Genomic DNA, 15,032 nt, shown 5'->3' with positions numbered 1-15,032 from the left:
ACTATGCACCCTCGTTATTTTTGTCCTCAACGACTCCTTCCAACTCCCCCACACCCTGTTTACCTCTCTCTCGCTCTCTCTCCGATTTGGGCTGAGTATGGTCTGCCTGTTGGGTTAGATTAGATGTGCTTTAATGGTGAACATCTCAACTGATGATTTGAAATTGATTGGGAGACAGCCCATCATTGCAGACAGACTCTCCCGTTTATATTAATAGATTAATGATTGGGCGGTCTCTGTGGCTGCACCATGATATCATCGTTGACGTATCATGTGTCATTTCCTGGAATCAGACAATACATGATATATATCTGTCACACACACATGGATATGAATATTTGATTATGTGTAGGACCAGATAGAGTTTCCATATGATACAATAGGATGTGATAGGATATGAGGCCAGTGGTAGCCTATAGAATTGATGTTGGTTGATTACTGCAGAATTATCAATTAGATATGCAAACAATATGAGTTAATGTATTGATAAAAAACACTGTTGATTAATCTGTCTCTGGTTATTTAGGTGTGTGTGTGTTCTGCTGTAGAACTCTGTCTCTGGTTATTTAGGTGTGTGTGTGTTCTGCTGTAGAACTCTGTGGAGGTTCTATTTTAGTCCTGGCACTGGTCGGGTTCTGGGTTGCCGTAGCGATATTGTCCGCTATCACCTCAGATGACTCTCTCTCTCTCCCCTCTCTCTCTCTCTACCTCTCCTCCCCCTCTGCCTCTTTCTCCCTCTCCCCCACCCTCGGCTTCCCTCTATCTCTCTGGATCTCTTTATCGCTATCTCTCTCTTTTCTTCTCTCTTATTGATCTTCATCCCCCTCACCCATCCCTCCCTCCTCCCCTTCTCCTCTCCTGCAGTGGTGTGTGCGAGTCCCTCTTTCTCTCCCAATCTGAGGTGGGGCTTTCCCTTCCTCACAGAGAATACTGCAGCCTTTCCCCCAACATACTTAAGATACCCAACAACTTGTACATAAGATTTACAGCAGCTCATGCAATGCATGTGAATTGAAATATGTATAGGAGATTGATTGAAATGAGAGTGTGTGTGTGTGTGTGTGTGTCTGTCTGTCTCTGGTAAATGACATCAGAGCCTCTGTCTCTCTCTCTCTCTCTGCTGTAGATCTCAGTAGTCCAGACATGCAGGAGTTAACCCACCAGAGAAATACAGTCACTGAGCAGATGAAGAAGGAAGGAGGGATAGATGGAACGATGGAGGGAGGGTTGGAGGAAAGGAGGGAGTGAGTGGAGAACACAAAGGAAGAGAGTGGAGAATACAAAGGAAGAGAGTGGAGAATACAAAGGAAGAGAGTGGAGAAAACAAATGAAGAGAGTGGAGAATACAAAGGAAGAGGGTGGAGAATACAAAGGAAGAGAGTGGAGAATACAAAGGAAGAGAGTGGAGAAAACAAAGGAAGAGAGTGGAGAAAACAAAGGAAGAGAGTGGAGAATACAAAGGAAGAGAGTGGAGAAAACAAAGGAAGAGAGTGGAGAAAACAAAGGAAGAGAGTGGAGAATACAAAGGAAGAGAGTGGAGAAAACAAAGGAAGAGAGTGGAGAAAACAAAGGAAGAGAGTGGAGAAAACAAAGGAAAAGAGTGGAGAAAACAAAGGAAGAGAGTGGAGAAAACAAAGGAAGAGAGTGGAGAAAACAAAGGAAGAGAGTGGAGAAAACAAAGGAAGAGAGTGGAGAAAACAAAGGAAGAGAGTGGAGAAAACAAAGGAAGAGAGTGGAGAAAACAAAGGAAGAGAGTGGAGAAAACAAAGGAAGAGAGTGGAGAAAACAAAGGAAGAGAGTGGAGAAAACAAAGGAAGAGAGTGGAGAAAACAAAGGAAGAGAGTGGAGAAAACAAAGGAAGAGAGTGGAGAAAACAAAGGAAGAGAGTGGAGAAAACAAAGGAAGAGAGTGGAGAAAACAAAGGAAAAGAGTGGAGAAAACAAAGGAAAAGAGTGGAGAAAACAAAGGAAAAAAGAGCATCTGCGATGTGACAAATGCAACCTGTGTCAGTACCATAGAGTACACTCTGTGTGTGTATATGTCCCTATGACGTGTCTGGGGAACGAAGTAGAGGTTATATGTTGTCCCTATAGCTGGCTAAATGCTTCCTCAAATAGAATCAGTTATTAGGGGGGCAAAAGGGGAGTGGGAAGAGAGAGAAAAAAGGGAGGGGTAGGAGAGAGAATCTAGGGAGAAAGAGGTGAGCAGAGAGAGAAAGGGTGGAGTGAACAAGTGAGGGGAGGGAGAGAGTGACAGAGCAAGAGCGAGAGAAACAGAGCTACCTAGAGGGAGCGGCAGACACCGGTGGAGACAGGGATAGATAGAGAGGGATAGATAGCGAGTCTGAGACTCTGGTATATTTATCAGTGAGCAGCATACAGTGTGAGTGATTGAACGAACTGACACACTTGGAGGAGAGAAAAAGTGGCGAGGCTGCAGTTGCTCTGGTAACCATGGCGCAGCCGTCTCCATGTGCATCACCGGGTGTTCGTCGTCGTAGCGACGGCTCTGTGAGAGAGTGTCTATTTTTCCCCGTTTTGGAACGTAACGAACAGGAGAGACTGGAGGCCTTGGTGAGAAGACGGGAGAGAGGGGGAGAGAGGGAGAGACTGATGGGGGAGGACAGCAGAGACTCTATGGAGAACAGGCCTAAACGCTGGACCTGGGGAGGACCGCCTGGAGGGGGAGAGGGTGAGTACACTGGGGAGGAGGAGGGTGGGGGCATGGGAGTCAAACCGGAGGGAGAGACCGGGAGGGGGAGGGGAGAGATTGACAGGAGGTATGGAGGTTTAGGAGGTATGGGATGACGTGTGTGTGTGAGGGGGGACAAAGGAAGAGAGAGAGGACAGGGGTTGATGGGATGTGTTCAGGATGGGGGAAAGGATGGGGACAGTTTAGGACAGCTACACGGAAAAGGAAACTAGTGAAGAGAGGGGAGGGATGGATGAAGATAAAGATAATGGGGGCAGGTGAATGAGAGATAAAGGACAATAAGGAGAGAAATGAGGGGTGAGAGACGGAGGACAGAGACCAGAGAGAGAGAGGGGGAGGACAGAAAGAGGAAAAGGGTGTGGAGGCTGCAATGCAGGGGAGGACAACGCTTTGTCTTAAACTCATCAGCTTGGGAGAGGCTGCTGTGTGTGTGTGTGGGCCAATAGTATTATGGCTCATAACATTACTCTGTGATGATAAGAGAATTCTGTCTGTGTCACTGTCGTTTACCCTGCTGTTACAGGTGTGAGTTTAGCTGAGGAATCCTGTGTGTGTTGGGCATATCTCTGTTTCTGTGAAATGCTGCTACACTCCCTCAGTAGTGTGTGTGCGTTGGGAAACAGGCCTGATTCCTGGGAGGGGCCTGAAATACGTATCTAACCACACACACACACATTGACGCGATATTTACTGCGTATGTAAACATCCATTGTTGCATTAGTGTCTGTCTCTCTCTCTCTACACACACACCCCTTGTCATATGTCTAGGCCTGATGTTATGGCACTGTTAAGGCTAAGGGTATTATAGGATTTGCAATTGCATTTGTATCTTTATCTGTGTATTTTCATGGTATGTGTGTGTGAGTGCGTGCGTGCGTGCGTGCGTTTATTTGTTTTCAGCGATGACGCTCCCATCAGTGAGCAGTACTGGAGCAGTAACCAGACTCTGTGACGCATTCATAATGCAATCAATTATTCACACACCTCATCAGGCCTAGGATGAAGTGGAGAATCGGCCCCTCTTATAGAATACACAGGCTACCACATTCTTCAACAATACCTTATAGAATCCTACAGAATAGCGTCTCTAGAGTACAAACGCTGGTAAATCCTGGAGAATCAGCACCCATTCTATTCTTCTTCAATTACTGATCAAAAGTATATTTCACTGGGGTTATAACCAGCGGATGGACGGTAGATCTGAACTGAGATCAGTTGATGCTGCATCATGCAGGATATCAGATTACACAGCTCCAGTCTGACTGCAGTGCACCGCGTGCGTGTGTCAGAGACTCATAGGTGTGTGCGTGTATACAAATGCGCCACGTAGGTTTGTGTACGCAGTACAGAAGTGAGTATAAATTCAACACTCGGGTGTGTGTGTATGATTGTTATGCCCAGGTGCGTGTGTAACGCTTTGCTTTCTCCGCTCTGACACACCTGCTACCAGGTCACCCTAAGACCCCGCCCTCTCATGCTATTGGCTCAGCTCTGCCTCATCATCCCGCCTCCGCTGCCAGCCCCAACCAATCCAGGAATGGTACAGACCGCCTGACACCCTTAGCGTGATCCGCTGCCTGCATGTGTGTGTATATACCGTACATGTGCTGTTGTTGTGTGGCTGCATGTATGTTATGCTTTGTGTTGCCAGTGCAAGACCGTTATTCCCCCTTCTGGGCAATAAAATATTACATTGTATTCTATTGTCCGTATTCACATTTTTTATATTTTGGCCCAAGTAGCCTATGTCCCATCTCATTGGTATGAGTTTTGTGTTTTGCTGTGAGTTCTGCTGCCTTCCTGCATGGGAGTGTTTGTGTGTTTGTGAATATGCTTATGGTTGTGTTCCCCACACATCAAGTAAATGTCTGTGTGTGTGTGTTTATTGTCTCCCTTTGGTCTTTGGGGTCCGTCAGACCCCCCTCCTTGCCCAATCAGAACAAAGAGTTTATGTACTTCCTGTCTGTCTGGCCTATGGCGACGCTTGGTGATGCACATACAGTGTTCACAGTAGGGGGTCCAACTACTACCCACCCCCCAATCAGGATCTGTAGCAGTCTGCCCCTGTAGCAGTCTAACCAAACACACACACTTTATAGGATATGCAGCAGTCTGGTTAAAACCCTCCTCTCTCCTTTGTGCTAGACGGTCTGTGTATCCTTGTGTATCCATGTAAATATGGAACATGCATTAGTCTCTTAATATATAAGACTGAAGTCAAACTGAAGCCCAATCAGTGTGTGTTTGGTGGGATTGATGGTTTGTTGTGTGTGAATTTGTGGCATAGTTGTGTGTTTTAGATAGTGAGTGTGTTGTGTTTTATTGGTTGAATGGTCTGTTCACTAACCGGAGTGACATTTTAGTTGGAGTGTTCTCGTGGTGTGTGTTTGTAAAGCGTGTTGTGTGTCTCGTATTTGTGTGTAATGTGATTTGTGTCACTGTTGCTCCAGGTACAAGTTGGCCCTAATCACAGATAGACATATCTGACCTTAGCTATTTTCTCTACCTACCTCCCTGAAGTGTGCACTCATCTCTCTCTCGTGAAGATTGGTGTAAGCAATTAAGATTTTCCACCATATTTCAGCCCATTCTTAACCTTCCCCATGAGCGGAAGTGAATGAGTTCACACATCTAGGATGAGGGTAGATAATGTGAATTCAGTATTAGTGGTTAAAGATGACTCATACCTCTTCATGTCCCTATGGGGTGGAACTTCTGACTCTTTCTCCCATCATGCATCTCGCTGCAGTGTGTGACTTCCTGACACCGCCCTCCTCGGACCAGCCAATCACCAAACGGCTCTCCAACTCTTCAGCCTCCCTGCACTCACCAGATAGAGGTGTGTGTGTGCGCCCGCTGTGCGTGCGTGCGTGTGCGTGTGCGTGTGTGTGTGTGTGTGTGTGTGTGTGTGTGTGTGTGTGTGTGTGTGTCGATTCATGAGGACGTGTGTCTAGTGTTGCCAAGCAACAGTATGACTCTCTTTTATGTATTTCTCTGCACCCCTCTGTTGGTGTTTCTTCGTTGTCCGTCTCTTTGCCTGCCCTATGACTATGCAGTGTGTGGTGTGTCCCCTCGTTTAGCGTCCCCAAGCCCCCAGCGGCCGGCCTACAAAGGTTCCCCCTCCAGGAAGACCAGTAATGGGCCCCCGGAGGACAAGACCCCCAAAACACCCACAGTCGGTACCATGTGTGTTTGTACATGCATTTACATTACCACATTAGAATTCTGAGCAAAACCTGACTTCTTCTGTTGTGTTTTTAGACAGAGAGAGGCCCCGCCCCCTGTCTGACTGACTCTTCAATGAGACGCCTTGAATCTCCGACCCGAAGCTCCTCCCCCAGAGCCCAGAGCAAAGGACTGGGCACGCCCAAAAGGTACGGAAACGTGCAGTTGCACACACATAGGTTATCTGAACATTGTGGGAGTGTTGTGGGCCGTTGCTGACCTTGTTATTGTGCTTATTGTTAAGTACTGCAAGGTTGTATGAAAGGTTCAATTAAAGCAGTAAGGGTCCTTGAGTAAAATCCCTGAGCAAGCCAAGCCAGTAAAAAAAGACATAATACAACCTATATTGTGATAATTGTGTTATTTGTTCATACGCCATCATGATTTACAATAAGGTCGTCACAGCAAAAAGACAAGTCAACTACACATATGTTTGTTTCATCAAAAACCAGAGAGCAACATCTGTCCGGTGACGTCCACAAAGCAAATAATGCATGAAACAAACAGTTATATGACCTGCAGCTTGGTCAAGCATGTTAATGTTTTCGACAGTTTACTAAACAACTACTGATTTAGAACCACAGAGTTACTGCAAGTCAGCACAAAGACAACAGGAGCACTGCCTCCACTATTCCAGCACAATTTCAATTTAAACATCAACAAGGCTATATATGCTTAGTTTAATACACTGAAAACAAACTTAAAAATATCAAAAACAATTTAGTCCAAACAATGTTTCTAAATATCATGTGGCTGTCCATGGTACTGATTTATGTCCGTGTGTATGCACACGTGTGTTGGCAAAACGGTCTATGTTCTATGGCTCTGTCATACATACTTTTAGTTTTTGTTTTCATAGGCTACCTAGCTAAAATATTTGCTAGCCTAACTTCCTGACATGGGCAACAATGAACCAGCTAAGTTAGCTAGCTAGTTAACGTGAGTCTACTAGGCTACATATTGAACTTCAATCGGCAGGCCAGTGGCACAACATGTTCATTTATGGGTAGATCAGAATCACCGTCATAATCATTGGCCTGTACAGAGGACTAAGTCAAAACCACAATCCAAATCCACATCTCCATCCATGGCTTAGGAAAGGGACGATTTAGCAAGCTAGCTACTGCAGGACATCAACACAAGCAGACCAGAAACACATTGAAAATGACGTTTTGCTTAGGAAGTTATTTGATTGGTGTGAAGCCAAATTCACACTGGCCTCCCTTGGGGTGTTTTTCTGCACCAGGACAACCCCCAGTTGAGCTCAGCTCAATGCTGATTAGCTAATTATTTTCTAATGTTTTTTATCAAGGAAGGCCAAATGCTTGCTGGCATCAATCAATCAAATGCTACTGCAGCAACATGTTATACTCTTTTGGTCCAGACAACATCAGATACACTGTTTCCCTCACTTGGATGATTTCTCCGGTGAGATTCAGAATCGAAATGTATTGTTTTTATTGGTGAAATATTTGGGGAAGCCTGGCTTCCCTTGGCACCCATGAATACTCACCACTGAATGAAAGTTGATTGTTATTACAGGGTGAGGTCAACTAAGAGTCGCGCCCAGTCCCCCTGCTCTCCGGGACAGTATCCTCCCTCCCCCCTCCGCCAGCGAACCCCGATAACTGAGGCCAACCAGGAGGCCAGGGGTCATGGAAACCTGGAGAGGAAGTCCTCTAAGCTGGACACACCAGAGAAGAAGACCTCCAAGTCCTCCAGCAGAGACCTTGCGGCAGGTAAGGTGTGTGTGTGTGTGTGCGTGTTTGAGCAGTTAGAGAGATGATCAGTGAGCTCAGAATTCACCGCTGATATGCTCTGCCCTTGAGAGGAGAGAGGTGGATGGAGAGAGAGGTCTGTAACCTGAGCCACCCTAGAGGAGAGGAGAGAGAGGTGGATGGAGAGAGAGGTCTGTAACCTGAGCCACCCTAGAGGAGAGGAGAGAGAGGTGGATGGAGAGAGAGGTCTGTAACCTGAGCCACCCTAGAGGAGAGGAGAGAGAGGTGGATGGAGAGAGAGGTCTGTAACCTGAGCCACCCTAGAGGAGAGGAGAGAGAGGTGGATGGAGAGAGAGCCACCCTAGTCTGTAACCTGAGCCACCCTAGAGGAGAGGAGAGAGAGGTGGATGGAGAGAGAGGTCTGTAACCTGAGCCACCCTAGAGGAGAGGAGAGAGAGGTGGATGGAGAGAGAGGTCTGTAACCTGAGCCACCCTAGAGGAGAGGAGAGAGAGGTGGATGGAGAGAGAGGTCTGTAATCTGAGCCACCCTAGAGGAGAGGAGAGAGAGGTGGATGGAGAGAGAGGTCTGTAACCTGAGCCACCCTAGAGGAGAGGAGAGAGAGGTGGATGGAGAGAGAGGTCTGTAACCTGAGCCACCCTAGACGAGAGGAGAGAACAGAACGCTTCAGAGAACTGCTTTCATCAGTGTCTGCTGTACCCCAAGTCATATCTGTCTCTCTCCCACTGCTTCCCTCCTTCTCCTCTCAGAGTCTCCAGGTACGCCCACAGGCAGGAACGTTGCCGGGACAATGGATGCGGAGGAGGCTTCTAGACTGTTGGCTGAGAGGCGTCGTCTGGCCAGAATACAGAAAGAACAGGAGGACAAACTACGACAGGAGGAGGAGAGGTGTGTGTGTGGAGTATTTTTGTTTTATTTTTGTTCTCCCCAATTTTCGTGATATCCAATTGGTAGTTACAGTCTTGTCCCATTGCTGCAACTCCCCTATGGACTTGGGAGAGGCGAATTTCGAGAGCCACGTGTTCCCCCGAAACAAAACCCTGCCAAGCCGCACTGCTTCTTGACATACTGCTCGCACTTGACACACTGCTCGCTTAACCCGGAAGGAGTCGCTAGAGTGCAATGGGACAAGGAAATCCCGGCCGCCAAACCCTCCCCTAACCTGGGAAACGCTGGGCCAATTTTGCGTCGCATCATGGGTGTCCCAGTCACGGCCGGCTGTGACACAGCCTGGGATCGAACCCGGGTCTGTAGTTTCGCCTCAAACATGATGCAGTGCCTTAGACCGCTGCGTCACTCGGGAAGCCCATGTGGAGTATTTGAATAGAGCAGTGTTCCCCAATTGGTTGCCTGAATTTAGGCCGCGGGTGATTTTATTTGCCTCCCAATGTTTTCTGAGCAAAAAAGCAAATAAACTATTTTTTGTAGGACATTAAAGAATGTCAAAACACCAGCAAATCATCTCCAAGTGATTGTAATTTTGGAAAACTGTTCCAAAATGTTTCAACGCATAATAGAAATATATATGTGATTGTATATAAATGTAAGCAAGGCTTGAAATGAATATGTTTTAGCCAGATATTATATCTTGTGGCCAATTTGCAGACAACAAATGATTTGAAATGATGTTCTGGCCCCCTGACCATCCACTCCAGAAAGAATTCGTCCCGCAGCTGAATTTAGTTGATGATCCTTGGTATAGAGCATCTGGCCAGAAGGATGTGGGTATTTAGAGTGTATATAATAATAATAATAATATATGCCATTTAGCAGACGCTTTTATCCAAAGCGACTTACAGTCATGTGTGCATATATGGTGTGTGCGTTTTCTCACTGAGTGTGTGTGTGTGTGTGTGTGTGTGTGTGTGTGTGTGTGTGTGTGTGTGTGTGTGTGTGTGTGTGTGTGTGTGTGTGTGTGTGTGTGTGTGTGTGTGTGTGTGTGTGTGTGTGTGTGTGTGTGTGTAGGCTGAGAGTGGAGGAGGAGCAGAGGAGAGAGCAGGAGGCACTGGAGCAGCAGGCAAGAGAGGTACAACAAGCGGAGGAGGAGAGAGCGAGGTGGGAGGAGGAGAAGAAGACCAGAGAGGACGAGGAGAGAAGGACAAAGGAGAGACGTTGGAAAGACATGCAGGATCAGCTGGACCGAGAGGTCAGGGGTTAAGTCTCAGGGGTTAAATGTCAAACCAAAGAGGCATTACTGCAGCATGTAGGCCTGTCTAAGATGTCTAATGACAGATAGTCAATAAAAATATACATATCTCCAAGGCCATGTTGCTAGCAGTTTCAAATCCATGTGGTTTATATATATTGGTCTGTCTGCTACATTGTGCTTTTAGCCTTGAATAACCTCCCTACTTCTGCTGACTCATGCAATCTGACCCCACATTATGTCTGACCCACAGCTTCCTTAGTTCTTATCAGTTCAGGGCATTAATGTTTTGCTTGTGTCTGCGTGCAGAGAGAGGAGGCGTGTCTGCGTGCTCACAGGGAGACAGATAGGAAGAGGCAGGAGAGAGAACTGTTGCAGGTACAGGAGGAGCAGGAGAGACTGCAGAGGAAGAAGGTTAGCACACCTACCCCCCCCCCCTACCCCGAACGCTGCCATTTAAGCTGTTTTCCTAAACTCCTGTGTGTGTGTGTATCCACAGCGGATTGAGGAGATCATGAAGAGGACACGTAAGAGTGAGACGGACTCCTTATGCCCAGGTATATACAAACAAGAGCGTGCGCACACACACAACACACACACACACATACACAGGGTGTACTGTCTGCAGGGTGACTCAGCAGACAGTGAACCGGCCAGGGTTACAGCTCCCCCATGTGGTGGAGAGGAGGGTATGTTGGGTTGTATTAATATATGAAATATATGCCATTTAGCAGACGCTTTTATCCAAAGCGACTTACAGTCATGTGTGCATACATTCTACGTATGGGTGGTCCCGGGAATCGAACCCACTACCCTGGCGTTACAAGCGCATGCTCTACCAACTGAGCTACAGAAGGACCGTATTGTTTGCCTTACAGTATATATGACTCTTGACCATTAATGCATTAAGGTTTTGAGCTACTATTAATATGGTGTGTCTAACCCCCTCCTCTCTCTCAGGTGTGTGTGAGGTGAACGGGGGCCAGGCAGGACATGTCAGGGAGTTGGATCAGGACGAGTCCCCCATCATCACGCTGGGACCCCTGGAGAGTAAGAGCTGTGGAGGGGACGAGCTGTCTGACGGGGTGCAGTCTATGGACGTCAGGTGAGCTGCACACACACACACACACACACACACACACACACACACACACACACACACACACACACACACACACACACACACACACACACACACACACACACACACACACACACACACACACACACACACACACACACAGGTCCCCAATTCTTAACACTCATTTTTCATACTGTGTGTCTCCCCAGTCCAGTGTCCAGGGATGAGTTGGGTAGCGTTCAAGAGTTCTCTCCCATCAGCGATGGGTTAAACAGCATGAGTAACACCCAAACCCTTGAGCACCTCCTGGATCTCACCACCCAGCCAGAAACGTCCCTTTACCCCATGCTGCAGGCCGGCAGTGCTGCAGCCCTGGGAGACCTCAACAAGAACCTGCTGATACAGGATTATAACCCCTCCTCCTTCACTAGCTCCTCCCCAAGCTCCGCCCAACTTCTCCACAGCCTTAGCCCTGGCAAACTGGACATCTAGTAACCAGGTAACGGGTTTGGCCCGGGGAAGGCTGTCATTGTAAATAAGAATTTGTTCTAAACTGACTTGCCTGGTTAAATTTTAAAAACTCACAAACGAACACACACTGTACAGCTCTGCTCTAATATTCATTCTCCTCTTCCTCCAGGGCGTTGGGTAGGACAACAGGCTGTTGGGTGCAAAGAGGAGCTAGGAGCAGCAAGGGGGTCTCTCCTCTCCTCCTGCTTCCCCCCCATCAGAGAGAGACCAGCTCCTTGCACCTCCGCCCTCACCCCCCTCTTTAGGGAAGAGACCCTCCCCATGCACCCCCCCCCCCCCGGCTTCCACAGAGAACAACAACCGCTCAATGTATGGCTCGCCCTCATCTATACAACTCAACCACAGGAGGCTGCTGAGGGGAGGACGGCTCATAATAATGTCCGGGAACGGCATCAAACACCTTGAAACCATGTGCCTGACGTATTCGGTACCATTCCACTAATGCCGCCCCTGTCATTACCATGAGCCATTCTCCCCAATTAAGGTGCCACCAACCTCCTCAACATATCTACCGCTGAATTCCCCCTTCACACACACTGACATGTACACACACAGTTAATACTCTCCCGGTAAAGTAAAGCTTTTTCTCTGTGTCCTGGCTGTATGATATTGTGCATAAAGGTGTGTCAGTGTTGAGAGGAGGGTGATGTAATAGTATGGTTGTGTTATCCTCCTGTAGCATTAATTATGTGGTTAACACTGATCATGTGACCCTGTAGCAACTTCATTGGAGAACACCTCTCCTCCTCCTGTATATACTATAGTCACACAGCTGTTAACTAGCTCTAGGTAGAAGTTGCCCCTAACCACAGATCTTTCTTTCTAACCCTCAATAACTAACTATTGGGGAGATTAAAATATAGTCTGACCCTGTATCAGTGGTTAGTGGCAACAGTCAGGTTGTAACGACTTTGTTTGGAGTTTCTGTCTGTCAGTGTTTCTAGTGGTGGAAGGTTATATCCCACCACCACTGATGTGCTGCACTACTGTTTGCCAGGACTCAGGAGTCTATTCGACTACTATTGGTACTTAGAACTCAGCTAGCCAGTCTAGATATGTTAACCTCCTGCAACTGGAGAAACCTACTCATCTACAGATGTGGATGATATAGTAAGACAAAAGTCTGGCCTCAGTTGATATGCTTTAGTCCACCAGTGGTGCATCAAAACACATGTGGAAGACTGGAGCATCTCTGAATATAATCTCTGCAAAAACAAATGAAAACTGTGAATGGTGTTGTATTTTTTAGCTATTTACAGGGTTGGGAGATATTGAAAAGATGTGGTGTGTGTTTTTGGCTCGTTGTGTGTACGCTAGCTGTGGTGTGGTTAGTGTGCACGGTGTGGTTGTGTAACAGCTCTGAAAACACTAATCTCTGCTTTGGAAACACTGCTCTCCTTATCTTGCCTCTGCTCTGAACTGGACTGTTTATGCTGCAACTACCAGTCAACCTACAGCAGGGGTCTTCACCTGCAGTTCTGGAGGGCTACTGCGTGTGCAGGCTTTCGTTCACACCTGATTCCACTGATCATGGTTCATACTGAAGACGGTGATTAGTTGAATCAAGTGGGTTTGGGACAGGGCTGAAACAAAAGCCTGCATAGCCAGGCAAGTAGTTCTCTAGCACCAAAGTTGGAGAACCCTGTCCTACAGTATCTCACCAGTCTGTGTACTCACTCAGTCAGTCAACTCTGTAACAGACTCTGGTGTGCAACCGCTATATTCACTATGACTGTGGCTTTACCTCATGGAGATCTCATGGTATCTCACTACAGAGGACAATTCAGTCTGCTGTTTACTACTGCTGTGAATTCTATAATCATACATTCTCGCTGTACTGTAACTGTCTGGGTCAGGTATTACTGTAACTCTTGCCTATGCTTTGCTCTGGGGTAAGGTGTAGCTCAGCATGTGCGCTCCCTCTCCTCGCTGATTCAATCTGTTTCAGTTCCCCCTGAAGGGCAGTGTAAGGTGTCAATCATTCCTCATGACCCATCTAACCCTGTGAGGGGGAACACTGAATTGTGTGCATTAATGGCGGTAATAATGATACTGTATCTCAATTACTGGACTAGAGTAGGCAAAGGCCTGGAATGTCCACTTATCTTTGCTTTCTTCTGTGCATTGGACTCTTGATTTGTTAACATGTATTTCCGTCCATCTCTCTTCCTCTCTCTTTCTGTACTCGTTCATTATCTCATGCTTTCAGAAGCTGTTAACATTCATTGTATCCTAAGGGAAAATGTAGTTAAACTTAAGACTTAAGGTCAGAATATTATTCACTAAAAGTCACTTAACACAGAGGTCACTGCAGCTTGGCAGAATATATAACTGTAGATGTGGTGCATGGTTCTAACTGCTGAAAAACAACAATAAAACATCATCAAGCCATGTTTGGGACTTTGTTTATCAACCAATGGCACAAACAGATACCTCTGTATTGGTCCATCGGTGAGAGCATGGGCAGCTTTTTTCAATGAGAAAATCTCAGTACATTTTCTTATTCGATTGTGTTTGGAAAAAAGCATAAAGCTTTATAATGGTGATTTACCGCCACCTGCAGCGCTGGACCAAATAGTGTGCGTCATTATTTGACTGTGGCCACTAGATTGGCAGTGATTTAGCTTAAAGCCATGTTCAAACCAGTTAACCCATTTTGAAGAAAAAGCCAATGCTCTGATCATTGGCTGATCCCTCCCAACCCATAGGAATCACCACCCCCAGTTGACTACTTTAAAAAATGGCAATGTCCATGCAAAAACAGGTTATTTCTAGGTAAAGTATCTCTATGGGACACACCTAGCGTGTATTCATTCTGCCTGATTCTGTTGGAAAAAAAATATTTAACAGAAGGAAAGTGAACGAAATCGGACAGGCCCTACCAGAATTGGTCTAATAAAAACTATTGTTTTGCTCTTTGCTTCTTAAACGGTTTCTGTAATGAGTACACCCCTAGTCTTGGGCTATGAAGAAACAACTTTGCATAGAGTTTCTGGAAACATTTACGCTTACTTCCATTGTCAAAGGCAGATTTGCTGTTGATGTTTTTGGAGCTATGAGCACGTTGTTTTCAATATAATCTACTCACATTCGCATACAGCGTTTCTGGCTGTTGCCATCTTTCTAGATCCGGGTTAAAAGCGCGCATAATGCCTGCACACGAGCACTTTGTGTGATGGAAAAAAACGGCCTCTTAAGACCATTACTTGAAAAACGTAATGGATGTTTTGTGTGCAAAGGTGACTTGAAATAAGACGTTTTGGACGTCATTGATCACGTGCTTCTGTATTATTTATCGCAATGGTCGTAAACTACAGCACAAGCGAATAAGAAGTCTGCAAAAATTGGAATTGTTGTGAATGCAGCTTAACGTTTTTGGGGTCATCATGATTTCACAGCCGAGGCCTTGCGAGAAACCCTGTCAGTGAATGTTACGCCATTACATGCCCCTGAGCCTGTGTAGGAATGTAGTTTGGAATGGACTGTGATTGAAAAAGTGGGATGGGTTTTGTTTGTTGACGTGTCTATTTTCTGTATTTTGTACGATGTTGTTATTCTCCATTGCCCGCTTTTAATTTTCCAGCTGGGGCTCCCGAGTTG

The 15,032-nt window shown here is 46.5% G+C and overlaps 1 protein-coding gene across 5 annotated transcripts; it reads left to right on the top strand.

Annotated features, from left to right (window-relative positions):
* The first annotated feature begins 2,209 nt into the window (after positions 1 to 2,209).
* LOC123991284 (MAP7 domain-containing protein 2-like) lies at positions 2,210 to 13,825 on the top strand. Of its 5 annotated transcripts, none has more exons than XM_046292724.1 (13): positions 2,210 to 2,691; positions 4,163 to 4,252; positions 5,462 to 5,551; positions 5,793 to 5,887; positions 5,974 to 6,086; positions 7,480 to 7,676; positions 8,424 to 8,562; positions 9,640 to 9,820; positions 10,130 to 10,234; positions 10,320 to 10,377; positions 10,781 to 10,925; positions 11,111 to 11,432; positions 11,542 to 13,825. In XM_046292724.1, exons 1-12 carry the CDS (start codon positions 2,454 to 2,456, stop codon positions 11,391 to 11,393), a joined length of 1,734 nt encoding a protein of 577 aa, XP_046148680.1. In that variant the 5' UTR covers positions 2,210 to 2,453; the 3' UTR covers positions 11,394 to 11,432; positions 11,542 to 13,825. The 5 variants fall into 5 exon arrangements, with proteins under 5 accessions (XP_046148680.1, XP_046148679.1, XP_046148677.1 ...); XM_046292723.1 differs by having other exon boundaries at positions 5,769 to 5,887; positions 11,111 to 11,400; XM_046292721.1 differs by having other exon boundaries at positions 5,769 to 5,887.
* The last annotated feature ends 1,207 nt before the right edge of the window (positions 13,826 to 15,032 follow it).

The sequence above is a fragment of the Oncorhynchus gorbuscha genome, linkage group LG12, assembly GCF_021184085.1.
Source record: "Oncorhynchus gorbuscha isolate QuinsamMale2020 ecotype Even-year linkage group LG12, OgorEven_v1.0, whole genome shotgun sequence".
In the NCBI taxonomy this organism is placed as follows: domain Eukaryota; kingdom Metazoa; phylum Chordata; class Actinopteri; order Salmoniformes; family Salmonidae; genus Oncorhynchus; species Oncorhynchus gorbuscha.
This window is presented reverse-complemented; position numbering and strand designations above follow the sequence as displayed.